The sequence below is a fragment of the Cetorhinus maximus genome, chromosome 27 (genome assembly GCF_964194155.1).
Source record: "Cetorhinus maximus chromosome 27, sCetMax3.hap1.1, whole genome shotgun sequence".
In the NCBI taxonomy this organism is placed as follows: domain Eukaryota; kingdom Metazoa; phylum Chordata; class Chondrichthyes; order Lamniformes; family Cetorhinidae; genus Cetorhinus; species Cetorhinus maximus.
Window position 1 is genome coordinate 20944884 of NC_135905.1, and position 15924 is coordinate 20960807.

A 15924-nucleotide genomic window follows, 5' to 3' on the forward strand; every position below is an offset into this window, starting at 1 on the left:
CATGCAGCTGATAGGGCAGCAGATCCTCGGTTTAATATCTCAGCCGAAGGATGGCATCTCTGACAGTGCAGCACTGCCTCAGTACTGCACTGGAGTGTCAGCCTAGGCTTCAGCAACAAAGTTCAGGAGTGGGGCTTGAACCTACAATTGTCTGACTCAGAGGTCAGAGTGTTACCCGCTGAGCCACGGTTGGAGACTTTGGTGATCTCTATGGTTGATTTGCATGTAGGAAGATAACCCCCAGGCCCACCACTCTCTAAATGCACCCCATTGTAACACCCAGGTCCCTGGCCTGAAATCCTGCAAGTTCATGATGTTGTGGAAACCCCCCAGGCAAGAGACTGATCAGCTCTATGGCCCACAACAAAAAGATTCTGACTCCTGTTAAGATAAACACAATTTGTGATTTACACCATCAGCTGATGGGTGAGCATGTAGCTGAGAGGGATAATTGCTAAAATCCTAATTTGAGCTGCAAGTATGCATTTGTTATTGATGCCTAAAAGGATTCATTGTAAAACCGTCAGACATCCAGGTATCAGAAAGTGTGTGATGGTGCTGAATAACACATTAACTAAAGAGTAGAAAACCAGAACTCAGAGCATTGAATGTGGAATATAGGTGCAACACCCAATATTCCTAATTTTCTCACATTTGTGAATGTCGAATTAATTTAATTCCATTTGGAAATGGCAGTGAGACCACATCCATTAAATCAATGTCTCGATAATGGCAGACACTGAGTTAACCTATCTGGGCAGCTAACTGTGTGCAAGCCAGTGCTTTATATTTGGCACTTGGGGTTATAACAATGGGGGCTGAGATTAAATGAAATGGACAAGGAATTGAGTAGGGAATTGTCAGTCGGATGGAATTACACAAATACATGAGAGGAAGTGAGCTAAGTGACTCAGAGACAGAGTGCATGTAAATTACAGTAACAGACGTGGGGTTTGCCATTGATCTTGACGCTAGTCCAGCTTGTTAAGTGGATCGAAGTTTTAAGGCAGTGAAAAAATGGATCATTGAGGGCTGAAATGGGTCAGTTAAGGTTGGAGATTGGCATGTGTGTTAATATCAGGCATATTCCAGCCCAATCTAGGGAGTGAATACTGTTCCAAATAAAACGGTCAATGATAAACACGTTGCATTGATTTTCAGACAAGAGCACTGTAGCTGAGTTGCCTAGTTTTCTGTTACTTGTGTGAGTTTGGAAGTTCTTGTCGTTTTCCTGCTGGCTGTCCTGTGAAGGCTTGGTTGCAGCTGGCAGTGCAGAGGTGTGGGGTGAGCCTCCTTCCTTCTCTTTCTGACAGTTTTTCTCTCCTGAAGGAGCTGCCCTCTGGCTGGGACACCTCTCCAATTGGTCAGTTCACCCTCTGGCACCTCACCTACCTTGTTTTTTTTTTCTTATTCGTGAGCCAAATTCAGCAGCTTAAGAACACCACAGCCAAGGCTGGCCCTGTCTAACCCACCTCCAGTGCCTCCTACTACTCTCCAGCTAGCTCAGTACAGATGGGGTATTAGGTTCTAAGGCCTTCCTGGTGTATATGTTTCAACTACTCCCTGTTGAGCTATTAGCAATAGTGAGCTTTTGAGTGCTGGCAGTGCCTTTATTACTAATACTAACAAATCTCATCGTATTGTTGCTCAAACAGAATTGGACAATGCGCTGTTTAGTGAGAGCCAGAGTACTATATGATATGCACAGTGTATTATTGTGCTGATGAAGCTATGTCTCTTTAAGGTCACAAAGCCTAACTGCTATTAAGTAAACTCTGGGTGAGGTCAGTCAGAGCTTAATTGCTGCTTGGTGAGCATGTTTGCTGATTGACCGGTTCTTACACATTTCCAGTCAATGACCGCCTTTTTATATCTGGAACAAAGTGTGATATTTGGAATGTGGCGTCTGCAGTTTGACAGATGCATTTCAGATGTAAGATATACAGATGTAAAAATAGTGGGAGATGCAGTTACATAATATTACTCTGCACGCTTGATTGCGACAGCCCCCAAGATACCTTGCATGTTACATTGCTGTGACACCACTCTGATTACAATATTTAAGCGTAATATGAAATGAAAATCAACAATAGACAGATCCAAGTAGCCACATACTTTATGATAGAATCATCTGTTTTACTGAAAAACACTAAAACATCTGGACCTCCAGGCGAAATGAAATCTTATTCTGGGAATACTGCTACACTGAGCAGCAATAGATGATTCATCACACATCTTTACGACACATCTGCAGTAAGCTGGAAGGTTGAGTTGTTCTGTGAAAGTTGAATTACTCACTGCCATCATGCAGAAAATAAATTGTGATTTTAAACAGTAATTGTTGCAGCACAGATACATTTACAAAACCTAACAGGTTTTTGCCCCTGTAAATAGTTTTAAAGGAGATTTTAAAAGGCAGATCATTTCCTGGAACTGTTTCCAAAGGTGCTTCCTCCTCCAAAGTGTAGTCACTACAGCGAGTCACTCGCCTCCTGATGCCCCAAAGCCTGTCCATCATCTACAAAGCACGAATGAGAGGTGTGATGGAATACTCTCCTCATGCCTGCATGAGTGTAACTCCAACAGCACTCGAGAAGCTCGGCATCATCCAGGACAAAGCAGCCCGCTTGATTGGCACCCCACCCGCCACCTTCAATGTTCACTCTCTTCACCACCGACGCACAGTAGCAGCAGTGTGTGTGCCATCTACAAGATGCACTACAGCAACTCACCAAGGCTCCTTCGGCAGCACCTTCCAAACCCGCAACCTCTACTGCCCAGAAGGACAAGGGCAGCAAATGCAGGGGAACACCACCACCTGCAAGTTCCCCTCCTAGCTACACACCATATTGACTTGGGACTATATCACCATTCCTTCTCTGTCACTGTGACAAAATCCTGGAATTGCCTCGGTAACAGCACTGTGCGTATACCTACATCATATCAAGAAGGCAACTCACTATCGCCTTCTAAAGGGCAATTAGGGATGGGCAATAAATACCGGCCTAGCCAGTGTCACCCACATCCCAGGAATGAATAAAAAAACAGCAATAACCACAGATTCCATTTTTGGAGTTCAATTGTGATGTTTTCATTTTTCATGAACATGCAGTCCCATATGAACTATAGGGGTTGAGCTGTGTAGGCACCTGCCTAACAGTCAGCTTATGCGTACATGACAATGGACAGTTCACAACTGGTGACCTATTAAGTAAGAAAGGATACCTAAGAATTGGAAAATTGATTGGCCTGGGTTTAACTCACCTGCATATCTCACTTGGGTCAATGTGAATCTCCACCGCTAAACCTCTACAGCACTGCCAATGCACTGCTATGGCAGGTTTCTGGGTTACTAGTCTAGCAACAACACCACTACACCATCGCCACCCCCTTTATTAGGCAAGAGTTGCCACTGGGATGGTTAAAGTTGCCCTTCTTTATTTATGCAAACTACAATACTGGCCTACACAGGTACAAAGCCCTTTGAGTCAACCTTTGAGGGGGGACAGCTTTACATAAAATTTGCAACACAAAAATAAGCTTTTTGGCCCAATTGCTCATGCCAGTGTTTATACTTCACACAAACCTCCTCCTGCTTCATCTAAACCCATCAGCTTCTCCTTCTATTCCTTTCTCCTCCATATACTTATCTAGCGTCCCCTTAAATGAATTGAATAGCTGCTTGATGCCATGGCAAAACTGAACCTGTGCATGGACCTGAGCAACATGGAAAGTTAAAAGGACTGAATGGACGTTTCATTTCTCCTACTTGCATACTTTGGTGTTATCTAGTTTGCGATTGTTACATCCTGTGAACTAAAATCCATTCTGAATGAATATAACTATCTTTACCAGACTAATCTCAAAACAAGTGACACGATGACACATTTCTTGGGTCATGGTGTAGTTTCCATGGGGCAGAACTTCCTGCCTGCCGGGCGAGCGGGCCCGACCCAATCTCCGGCGGGCGGGGAGCTGATCCCCGCCGGAGAAGCGGGCCCCGCCGCCATTTTAAATGGGCGGGCCAATTAAGGCCCACCCAGCGTGATGTCCGGCGGGAAGTGCTATGCACTTCCTGTGCGGGGTGGGGGGGGATTCCTCCAAAGCGAGAGTGCGCTTTTTTGCGCATGTGCATGAAAGAGCGCACATCTCCCTTAGGCTAAGAGATCGCTTACACTTCTGAAAAATATGAAAATTAGAAAAAAAAAGTCCCTAACATGTCCCCCTCTTTGACAATGTCACATGAGATGGGGCATGTTCATAATTTACATTATAAGTTTATTAAACTTTTTAAATCCCTACATGAAACCTCATCCCGCCGGTGGATGAGGTTTCATGTTTTTTTCTAGTTCGCGCCGGGGCTCCTGGCCGACTCGCCAACCTTAAGGTTGGATGGGCAGGTCCTTTAATTGTATAACTGATCCTGTCAATGGCCTCAATTGGCCATTGACAGGTCGGTGGGCCGGCAACTGATTTTGCTGCGCCCCCGCCTTCCTGAAAATTTAAATGGGGCGGGATGACATTGGGGGTTCCGCCCAACATCACCCCGCATCATTTTACGCGTCGGCGAGCGGGTCCCGCCCCCCTGCTCGCCGACAGCAAAATTCTGCCCATTGTGTTTACTTTTAAAGGTTATCGTTCATTATTTTTTTTTCATTTGTAGTTTTTTCTTCCAATTCTTTTGCAGAGACCCTTGGAGAAACCTGACGGCCTGGATGTGTCAGACCAGAGCAAAGAACATCCTCAGCATCTGTGCGAGAAGTGCAAAGTCCTGGGCTATTACTGTCGCCGAGTGCAGTGAGTGGTTCGCCAGACCTTGTAGCCACCACCGTCACTACCTTCACCCGCCCACCTGCCTCCGTCTCCCAAACGTTGCTTATGAGTCCTCAGACCACACACCCAGCCAGAAAGATGAATTCACCAAAATCTCGCTCTCGACAGAAAACAAAGGGGCCTTAAATTGGCTGACTGTGACTCTTTCCTCTGTTTGTGCATATTTCCAGGTTGTATTTATAGTATTAACTACCAGAAACAGTATTACCAATAGCAATTTAAAGTGGCACCTTAAATGGGGTGTCTTGCCTACTCTTTGTTTACAGAGACTTTGTACCAGGAGCCAAATGCGAGGGGTAGAACATACTGGGCTCAAAGGCTGATATTTTAAACCAAACCCCTTGTGTGCCATTACTAATCCACAAGCCGATAGTACAAGTCCATTTGCTGTGAATTGTCACATGGCTTGAGAACTTTGATCCCCCCCAGCTCTTTGTGTCAAGAAAGCTGGCAAGCATCAGTATTAGAGTAGTGAAAAATAAATATGGTTATTGGCAAGTGATTACAATGAAGACTGACAAATATGTGTCTGGTATTGTAGAGAATTAAGAGTAGGCTGAATAGTGAAAGAGTCATGGTTAACTCTTGGGGTACTGAATAAAATTCTTGAACAGTATAGAACATCATCACAACTGGAGATAACTCACTGGGCATCCCCATGAGGTAATTGCAGTGGCACAATATGATACTGTGAATTTCTGTAAGAACTTTTAAATCCTTAGGATAATTTCATCACTGAACACTAAGCACCTTTGTAATTCATGCCATTAACTTATCTTTGGAGTTCAATTTTTTAAAATGTTATTTATCATCCCACCATTTCAAAAATAAATGTTTCTTTTTCCATGTTCTGGCTGTCCCTCCCTTCCCATGAAGTTAACGCATATTTCACCTAAGTTTGCATCTGGTTCTGCTCTTTTGCGTTGCTGTTTTGGGACTGGCTGCTAAGTGGTTCAAGGCTGCAACCTGTAGTGAGTGCCTCGCTCATTCATCCTCCACATGGGGAAATGCCTGATCTTTGTTTAAGTACCTCTCCCCTGACCACATCTGAAGTGTATGGATTGGGTGAGGGGAAGAGGAGAGTCAGAACGATCTAGTGTCATACCACAGTGTGTTCATCTCAGAAGTGCTCTGCCACTTCTTCAGGGCTGTCCCACCAAGTGATGAGGAGGGAGGGATATCGTTACATGCTCATTCCTCCTTTGCTGAAGTATAACAGTGCTCCAGATGTGTAAGCACATTATACATCAATACTGCCTCAAACCATGACTTAGAAACACTGAGACCCTCAGAACAATTTGAAACTCAGTATCAACGATGTGAAGAAATATAAATGAACCATCACAAGCATCATTTTCTGCCCTCCCCCAATGAGATACGATTTTCTATAAGTTATTAGATTTTCTATCAGTTTTGAGACATGTCCTTCAGGTTTCAGGCCTCACACATAAATTTCTATGTCACACTCTTTGGTGGTTGAAAAATAAGCCAATCTGTGAAAAGCAATCAGCCTTTAATTTACCTGAAAAAGGCACAACAACTCCACCTTGTGACCTTAAAGGGACACACCAAAATTTCACATGAATGCACATTATCAGGACAGAACTGAAGGCTGGATTTCATGGTCAGTGCTAAACAAATGGTGCTTGCTTTGTGTTACACGTTCCCACAGACTTTTGGTGGGTTTTTGCATTTGAACTTGTAGTTAGAAATCCAGAACAGCCCAGTACCCTCGACAGGGGGACGTGGGACTTGTGTGAACAGGACAAGCAACCGTGTTTCTCCTTAAGCAATCAGATGGTATAACCCTTAATAAGTTGCGTAGAACCTGAACCAGGCAGTGTTAGTTGGAATGGTTAATTCAATATCCAATCATGTATGGAAAGTGAGATAGAGTGAGGGAATTAAAGATGGGATGAAGCGAGAAAGGTACAAGAGACAAAAGAAACAGATTTTTAAATTTCTTTAAAACTCCACCGATTATTAAAATCTGAAGGAATGGTATTCCACACTTGGAAACGTTGAATGTCAGTGCCAGAGAGGTTGTTTGATGGTAATTAGGACTAACCACATTTCTGAAAAATTATTAACACTTGAATAGACAAGCCCTAACTTTTTCTGGTGTGTTTTGTGTGTATCTAACACACAATTGCAACAACTTCATCCCTCTTCTATGTGTTTGAATGGCAGGTCTCTCAGTGAGATACCAGTGTAGTGTAGCTTTGGGAGGGCAACTCAAACAGATTTTTAGGTTTAATTCTGAAAGCTGTTGAATTTACTCTTTAATAATAGTGAACAATAATATACTCACCATTACTGTTACCACCAAATCCAGGCCACTGCATTTTACGTGGATTGGTATTCCTGTGAGCAATTCAACATTGTACATCCTGTGTTAATGTCAAAGAGAACTGAATTATAAGGGGAAGAGAAGCACAGAACACCAACTCTTCCTCTTTTTATTTAAACAGTTTTTTAAAATTTGAACTCCTCAGATAAATTTTAATCGCCACTGTTTAGAATAAAAGGCCTCTTTTTCCTAATGCAATGTGCCATTTCTTCAGTGCGCCATGCACTGTGATCTGTTTACGCACTGTGATGCCTTACTGAGAGGAACAATTGCCTTAATGTTTCCTACAAGCCATTAAATTTGTAAAATGTAAAAAAAAAACTGTTGGGGATGTAAAATAACACTAGAAATTCACAGTAGGTCAGTCAACTTCTGTAAAGAGGAAGAACAGGGTAATAGAATATTTTGGGTCTATGTTTTCACTTTTTCATTTCCTCCTCTCCCATTTCTTTTCTCTGTACTCTTAAAAAATGCCTTTTTTATCTATCAGCCCAGTGCTGATTAAGGGCTCTTTACAGATGTTGACTGGCCTGATGTGCATTTCAAGCATTTACTGTTTGTTTTACACTATTCATTCTGTTAGATAAAACATATAGGTTTTATTGGGTGGTGGTGGAGTCGGAAGCTCCATTTTGTAAATTATTTTTCTCCTCCATCTCTTTGGAGCCAAGCACCATTCACTTTGCTGGATGGTTGTGTGGGTGCACTGGCCCCCCTACGCCTCTCCTAATGGCACTCTTAAGCGAGCTGTCAATCCATGAGGGAGAGTGAATCAGCTAACCACCTGCTGAGAGAGATGCCCAGCCTTTATCTCCTTGCAGCCTCAAAAAAAAAACACTATGATTGAGACCTCAGCTATAAGGAATCACAAATGTCCCCGCACTCTGTGGTCTTCAGATAGTTCAGCATTTGCAAACGTATGCTACTGTTATCTGAAAGCAATGGTTAAAACTATTCTCATGCATAATGCTTGGGCACATCTGCAGTCAAAGAGACTGTGATGATGCGGACAAGACAGTGGTTAACAAAGTTTGGCCATGATATTGATTTGTATTTTTACTGTTGCTAACCAGACTTGAGGTGAAATATTTTTTATAGACACACGCATGTACACACACACACACATGCACATGTGCACACACATGCGCACACATACCCTGCACACATCCACATTTACGCACACACATGCGCACACACATGCGAACACACTCTCAGCCAGTACAGGAAGCAATACAGCATGTTTATGCAAAAGCCCATGACAAACACTGTCCTCTCCCCAACTCTGCCTCTTTCCTCCTCCCTCAAAATGGGGCAGGGGTGGGGCAACGTTACCAGTCGGTGCAAGTTGCAGAATGGCACAAAGTACAACTTCCACCACAGCCCTGAAGCCTGGTGCCTGGACAGCCTAAACAATAAGCCGCACTTTCTTCTTTTGTAGGGAAATTGCAATGACAAATGATAGTGACGAACATGGGGTGGTTCACAGGAACAGGATCAAATAGCTATCTGATTTCCAGGCACTTTATTCTCAGTCGCAACTGCAAGACAGACTGCACACGTTAAAAGGTGCTTGTGGCAGAGGTAGGGAGACAAGAGGCTTGAGAGTCCAATACCCCACACCCTTTCTTCTAATAGAACTATTAACTCAGTACCTAAAGGGTTAACCTAGACTGACATGCGAGGAAACTGGCAAGAAACTTATACGCTAAGTATGTGAGAATGAAAGTGAAGTTTTTAAGGGACAATCAAGAAAATGAAGAGTGTGGAGTTTTTAGCTATATTGGATATATTTACCCATATATGATGTATTCTGAATTCTGCTTGCAGATGTATTTATCTTAAGTATTACTGACTATATAGTCCTTTTGTTTGGATTTTTATACTGTGTGTGTATTTTGGAAACCTTCTAGATGTTAAAAATTTTAATGTTAACAAATATTTCTTATGAAGCCAAGTTCATATCTCTCCAAGTTCCTGTTTATCTTTGCAGTAACCTTTTTGTATATATTCAAGGGGCATGAATTTTAGGGTCCTGTTCTTTTGGGGGATTTTTCTTAAGATAACGTGGATTTTTTTAAAAAAAAAAAAAATTTTTTTTTCAAAAGACCTTTTCTACTAAATTACTAACACAACCGAGAGTTTTCTTGAATATTTTACAAACCAAGGTTATAGCCAAAAGAAAATATTATTTATCGGAGAAAATTCTCTTTTTCTACAAGTCATTGTCTGTATAAAGTATGCAACCAGAGTAATCTGACTAGGAAGGTAAATAATGATGTTTAAAACAGATGATTATTGTATGAAAGTTGGTACATAATTCTTGGGGGAAGAAAAAGTAAACCCTTACAATTCTTGAAGCCATATATAAAATCGGGATGAAAATATTATCAGTATTAATTAACCTGCATTTATTCCAATGTTTAAACTAATTCTAGTTTTATTCTATTAATACATTACAGTTTATATATGTGTATTTTGGAAAATAACTGCATCTAAGCTAGCAGTATTAGATTGTTCAAAATAACAAGTAACTATTGTACATCTGTTACCAGGAAGACAAAATTACTGTTACGTAGAGGAATGTGCATATTGATGTTAGAAAACGCGACCATTTATTTGATTGCTATTATATAGGCAGAGACAAATTGGATGTTTTGTAAGCAAAACACTTTGTGCTACCAGAAGATATGAAACACATTTTTGTTGTAAAAGGAAGACTCATAAGGAGTAATTTTAGGTATTTAACTGGTAGATGGAAATCCACCACTGTGCAACTATGAAACTGTGAGTTAGCCTTGTAGCCTGGTCTACTGGTGTACGCAAGAACCCTGTGCCATCGAACTGACAAGAAATGGATGCTGTAAATGCCCTTTCTCTTCGATTGCTCGGCAGCAGTTTATCTGTGGGAACGACACAGGTTCAAGTTAGAGAAAGTGCACAGGCGTGCGACTATACCATTTGAACACGTGATAGCGTAGACTATGCATGTATATTGCTAAGGCAGATATATGAGAGCATTTAAAGTCTTTTATTTTTATCATAGCCTTACTGCAAGAGTTAGAAGTTTATGAATGTTGAGGGAGTTTGCAGAAAAAAACGTACTTGAACTTAACTTGCTGAAGGATTCTTTAGGAAAAAACCTCTTCACTACATTTTCTTATAGTTGTATTACACTGACTAATACTGTATCAAGCATTCTTCTGCTGCTTTAAGTTGTAGTCTCAAATGAAGAATAAGGTATTATATATATTTGGAACTTTCTGTAGACCGTTTGTAACCAGCATGCCTTTCTCTGTTCAACTTGATGGGATTGTTTACTTATTATTTCTAGATAACAGTGTTAAGACATTTTTGTACAGCTGTAATGTATGGGCAGACTCAGAGAAACTGGGTAATGGAAAAAAAAGTCCTGTGTATGAAGTGTTACGAACAGGCAGTTCAATGTGGACGGATGTTACCCTCTCTCATTAATGTCCATTACAATGGCATTCCGTCACGTGCCTTATTTTATGCTGGTTAGTATAGGCCTGCTTATAGAACTTTTAATAATATTCTATTTGTGCATTAAAACAATGCAAAAATACAACTTATTTTGAGCCTTGTGTTTGATTCCCTGCACCTCATTTATTGGACTTGTTCAGTGCATCGCGACAGGGTGACTGGGGGAGGGGAAATGGTGCCAGAGTGCAAGAATGTCACAGCCACCACGCTGATCTGGTCGAAACTAAGTGGAGCCTTGTGTTGGAGGTCCCAAGATGCTGCATGGAACTGCTTTGGCTTCTGTAGTACAATCACTCCAATGCTCAAGACAGAGAGAGATGGGCTGCCAGAATTATCCCCTGTCCTACTGGTAATGTCCAGGCATGTACCAAAAGTGTTGGTGCGCAAGGATCAAGGATTAAGAATCTGCCATTGAGTCAGGGAAGGAACAATTTTGCACACTTGGTTGAGATTCTGACTCTGGAACATGTCGGGAAGCACTTCTTTGCACAGAGGCTAGTGAAAACCTTGAACTCTCTCCCTCAAGATGCTGTTGAGGCTTGGGAGTCAATTTAAACAATTGAAAGCTGAGGTAGATATTTTTGTTCGAAAAGAGAATTACGGGATATGGAGTAAAGGTGCCTAAATGGAACTGAGGTACAGATCGATCATGTGCTAATTAAGTCAGGCCGAAGGGGATGAATGGTCTACCCCTATGTTTTTATCTTACCAGAGTCTCCTGCCCTTATTTATAATTTAACATCTGCTTTTTGAATATTCATCCTCTGCCTCTCCCATCCACTGTTCAGGTGGATATCAGCAATCCGAGGGCACTGTTTGAAGAGCAGAGGAGTTCTCCTAATGTCCTGCCCAAAACTTATCCCTCAACTAAGACCATCAAACCACATGGATTAGCCGATCATTTACACCATGGCTGTTGGTGGGCCCTTGTGTGCAAAGTTGCTGTCACATTTAACAGGAGTGACTACACGCCAAAAGTAATTCTTTGGCTGGAAAGCACTTTGAAAGGTGTTTATTAATGCAAGATCCTTTTATTTTGAGCAACTTGACATTTATCCGCAATTGCTCTTTGAGCAACTTCAGCTCTTGTCAGCAATTTTGTTATTGATTTCTTTTGTTGAAGCATCAGACATCAGCTCCAGACTTAATGATTTGGAAACCCTTGGAATAAATGGGAAGGTGTTCAGCTCAACTTTAGTTCAACCATTCTCCTCCTTTCCACTATTCCGGGTCATGCATACTCCACATCTGATGTGCCGTCAGACACTCAAGGGAAGACTGTGTTTCTCTCGCGTTCTTGACATTGGCCCGTAACTTCTGTGCTCTCCAGCTTTGGATTTGGGAATACCCGAAAGATGCGCTGGGGAATCCCACTGGCAAGTTCCCAAGCAAGGATTTGCACAGCAATTGCCCAGAAGTGCTAACTTCCTCTGGTCATTTGCGCTGTGCTGGGAACCATCCAAAAATGCAATTGAAATTGCAAACTTTGATGGTTCCGGTGGGGTTTTACCAATAGCTACCCAGAAAAAGTTAGAAGAATTGAAACCTCTTCTAAATTCCAATGAACTATTCTAAAGACCCAGATCGACCCCACAGGACTTCCCAAACCTCCACCTCCACACCCACTGCCCCACACGGGACTCCCCCGATCTCCCCCTCCCGACCTCCAACAACCAAACCTCCACCCACCAACCTCAGCACAGCCCTGACATCAGATCTCCACGCCCCCCGGACCTTGGACCCCTGACCTCCGAATGCCCCCACCTCCCCCCCAATCCTCCCCACCTCGGACCGCCTGCCCAGATCTCGAACACCCCGACCTCCGAACAACCCCCCCCACCCCCACCACCCCCCCCACCCCCGACCTCTGGCCCCCTGACCACCGGACCCCCTCCCCCCCCCCCGACCTCCAGACGCCCCCCTCACCTGAACTCCAGAATCCCTGACCTCTGCCACCAGCCCCCCGACCCGACCTCCGGACCCCCTCGACCACCGGACCCTGACCTCAGACCCCCCCAACATCGAGAGCCCCCCCCACCCACACTGACCTCCAAATGCCCCCATCCACCCCGCAGACCTCGGACCCCCCCCCAACCTGATACACCCAGCCCCCCACCCCCCCAACCGGACACAATCTCCTCCCTCCTAAGACCTTGGACACCCCCAACGTTTGAATCCTATCTACTTACCTGAGGCACCTTACCTCCTCCCTGGCCTGTCCATTTCCCTGGCCCTTTAAACTTACCTGCTTTCCGGCAGCAAGTGCTGTAAAAAAAGGGGACGTGACCTCTTTGAATACGATGGATCGAGACTTCGCTAGGGCCTGCGAGGATTCTTTCCGTGCAGACCCCAAGCAGCTCCGCAGTGCGGAAGCGGCCACGCAGTTTTCAAGGCCAGGTACGTGTGCATGTATTTCTCCTAATCTCTGCGGGTCAGGGCTCTCTGACACGAGTCGGAGGTTACGGCCCATTGGGCTGCATTTTCTGGTCGGTGAGCGGTGCCCATTCGCCAATGCGTAAAATGACCCGGGGGGTGACATCAGGTGGCACTCCCGATGCCACCCCGCGTCATTTTCATTTTCAGGTCGGCGGGGGTGCAGCCAAACCAGCTGTGCGTCCGCCAACCTGTCAACGGCTTATTGAGGCCATTGAGACACTAATTAAAGTCATTAATCGACCTGCCCGTCCAACCCTGAGGTCGGCGGGCAGGCCGGGAGCCCTGGCGGGCTTCTGAAAAAGCATTGAAACCTCACCCGCGGGCGGGGTGAGGTTTCATGAGGGGTTTTAAAATTTCAGAGTGTGTTAAAATAAAAGTTGTGGACACGTCCCAACTCATGCGCCAGTGTCACATGAGGGGACGTGGCAGCGAAATTTTTTTCCTCACCTTTATTTAAAGGGGTCCAAGTCTGAGCCGATTCCCCTGAGGCCAGCACTTTGCTTCAGGGAGATCTGTGCGCTCTTTCGCGTTCAATGGCCCCCTCACTGGGGGCGCCGATCGGGAACCTGCCCACCCTCTGCCTGCTCCCGCACATCCCCCTCAATGGGGGGAAAATGTTGCCCATTGTGTCTGAAGAACCCGTTTGCTGCTCTATAATATCATACTGGTGCTCATAGCTCAGTCAGTTTAATCAGCACAAAGGCACCTTAACCTTTCCTAAAGGGTTTTTGTGTAAGATATTGCCTTTTCCCTGAATGAATTCTTACTAACCCAATACTCTATCAATCTAAATCCTTTTACCATTCCTTTCCCTGCCTGAAGGAGCAGCTGGGGTTTGATTTCAGAGGCAGTGACCACCCTTCAGAACTTCACCCAGTTGCCATTCTGAATGCGAGAGTCAAGGTAGTGCGCATTGGCAAGCAATTCAACTGTGGCGGGCTTCAGACCTGGAGGCACAGCCAATCATGTTGTCAACCAACATCTAGAAATCTGTACTCTCCAACAGGGAGGCTAAGCGCAGGAGCTTTGGCCAGGATTTCACTCTTCTCGTCGAGGAGCATGTCACTCCCACAGTGAAGATCAGTGAATTTAGCACAGACCAGGGATCCATGCTAATACCTCAGTGGTCCAAACAGCTCAGTCACTGCGTCCACACACTGAGCAATTCAAGAAGCCCATTACAAAAATGATTAAGCAGGAGAAAAAGGCTCATTAATGGATTATTTTATTAATTGTGAACTGATGGCCCTCGCCCTTTGTTTGACTTGCTCATTAGACACAGGGGCAAAAAGATGACTCTAATGGCCTCACTGTTAACAAACCCTGTGCACAAGGCTATCTTAAAATGACCACTTGAAAGACTATAAAAACTCCACACCCTGGCCACTGACTCCATCCAGGAGCAACAGAGCCAATTTAGCTGAAGGAAAATGTTGAGTGCCCGATGTTTGTATTTTGCAAACAACTAGTCGATTCTTGGCACGAGAAAGCCAGACCACTTTCTCCCAGTGTGTTTTTGTGGTTTTATCTCTCTCCATCCCAATGTATATTTTCTTGCTTTCTCTCCCCCTCACTCTGTTAGGCTCCCTTTGTGTTTTTTTTCTGTCTGTCTCAGTTTGACTCAGCGCGGATCATTCTCCCTTTCTTGATCCCAGATTGTGGCTCTCTCTCTCTCTCTCTCTCTCTTCCTGAGACTAAAGACACTGGAGGCATCAGCAATTGAGGGAACTTTCGCAACTTTCACCCTGGCCCCACAGCCCCCTTCCTGAGCTTCCTCCCTCAGCTACTCACCCACCTGCCCAACTCTCCTGTCACTTCTGTTTCTTTCTGCGCCGATTTTGATCTCTTTGAATTTTGCAACTTGGTAAAAGTCGGCTTTCAGTTCTGTTATTTAGGACTGGTCTCTGATTTGTAGCCCTTTCTATGCCTTGGAAATCCAAACAGATAAAATCAGCCAAAGAAGAAACAGAATTGCATTTTTCAACATCTCAAATTTGCATTTGATGTTTGTAAGTTCACAGAAAGTTTGTAACCGGAAGCCTCCTTCCCCCTCCCCCGCCACCCGCCCCACACCGTCATCTTTGCAACCTTAGTCCTTTGTCACTTCCCTCAGCCTCGGGTCAATGTCCCTGGCCTTCCCCCCACCTCCTTCCTTCCCTTCCCCTACCTGACTTCACCCCACCATCTGTTGCAGACCCTTCAGCCATTTCAGCCCTCCCCTCATCTCCGCTGCCTCTCAGCTTCTCTTCAAAGTTTGAAACACCATCTCAAAACCCAGCTTCTTTTCAACCAGGTTTTCAATCCCTTCTCCCAATTCACCAAAATTTAGCATCTGCCCTTTTACTATTTTTGTCTTTTTTGACTCCTCCCCGAGTAAAGCCCTTTGGGGACAACGTTGTGATGTTGAAGTTGCAATGCTGGCTGTTGTTGTATTGGAAATCGCCAATGGCTGCGACTTAACAGTCCACATCACATCAGAGGCCATCTGCAGGCACTGGCATCAGCATTGGAACAGGAGGGATCTGTATCGTTGGGACGGTCTCCACCTGAACCGATCTGTGACCAATGATCTAGCGAAAAGGGTAAATAGGGTGGTCAACAGGACTTTAAACTAGAAAGTGGGGGAGGAGGGAAGGGTAAAACTACAAGAAGTATGACTAATGGGAAACAAAGCAGCAGGTTAGCGTGTGGGGGGGTGGATTCAACTTCATGGGAAATTATGAAAAAACTGAAAAGAAAGGAGAGCCCAGGAGAGGCTATTAAAGTCTCCAGAACACAAAATAGGACAGAGTGTTTGGAAAGGG

The 15924-nt window shown here is 44.3% G+C and overlaps 1 protein-coding gene across 1 annotated transcript in view; it reads left to right on the forward strand.

The window, feature by feature from the left end:
• The window catches only part of zcchc24 (zinc finger, CCHC domain containing 24), a 207344-nt gene extending 196571 nt beyond the window's left edge, over positions 1–10773 (forward strand). The window contains exon 4 of the mRNA XM_078530875.1: positions 4688–10773. Coding sequence (XP_078387001.1) covers positions 4688–4801 — 114 coding nt within the window. The 3' untranslated portion in view covers positions 4802–10773. The remainder of the gene's footprint in view (positions 1–4687) is intronic.
• Positions 10774–15924: the final 5151 nt, after the last annotated feature.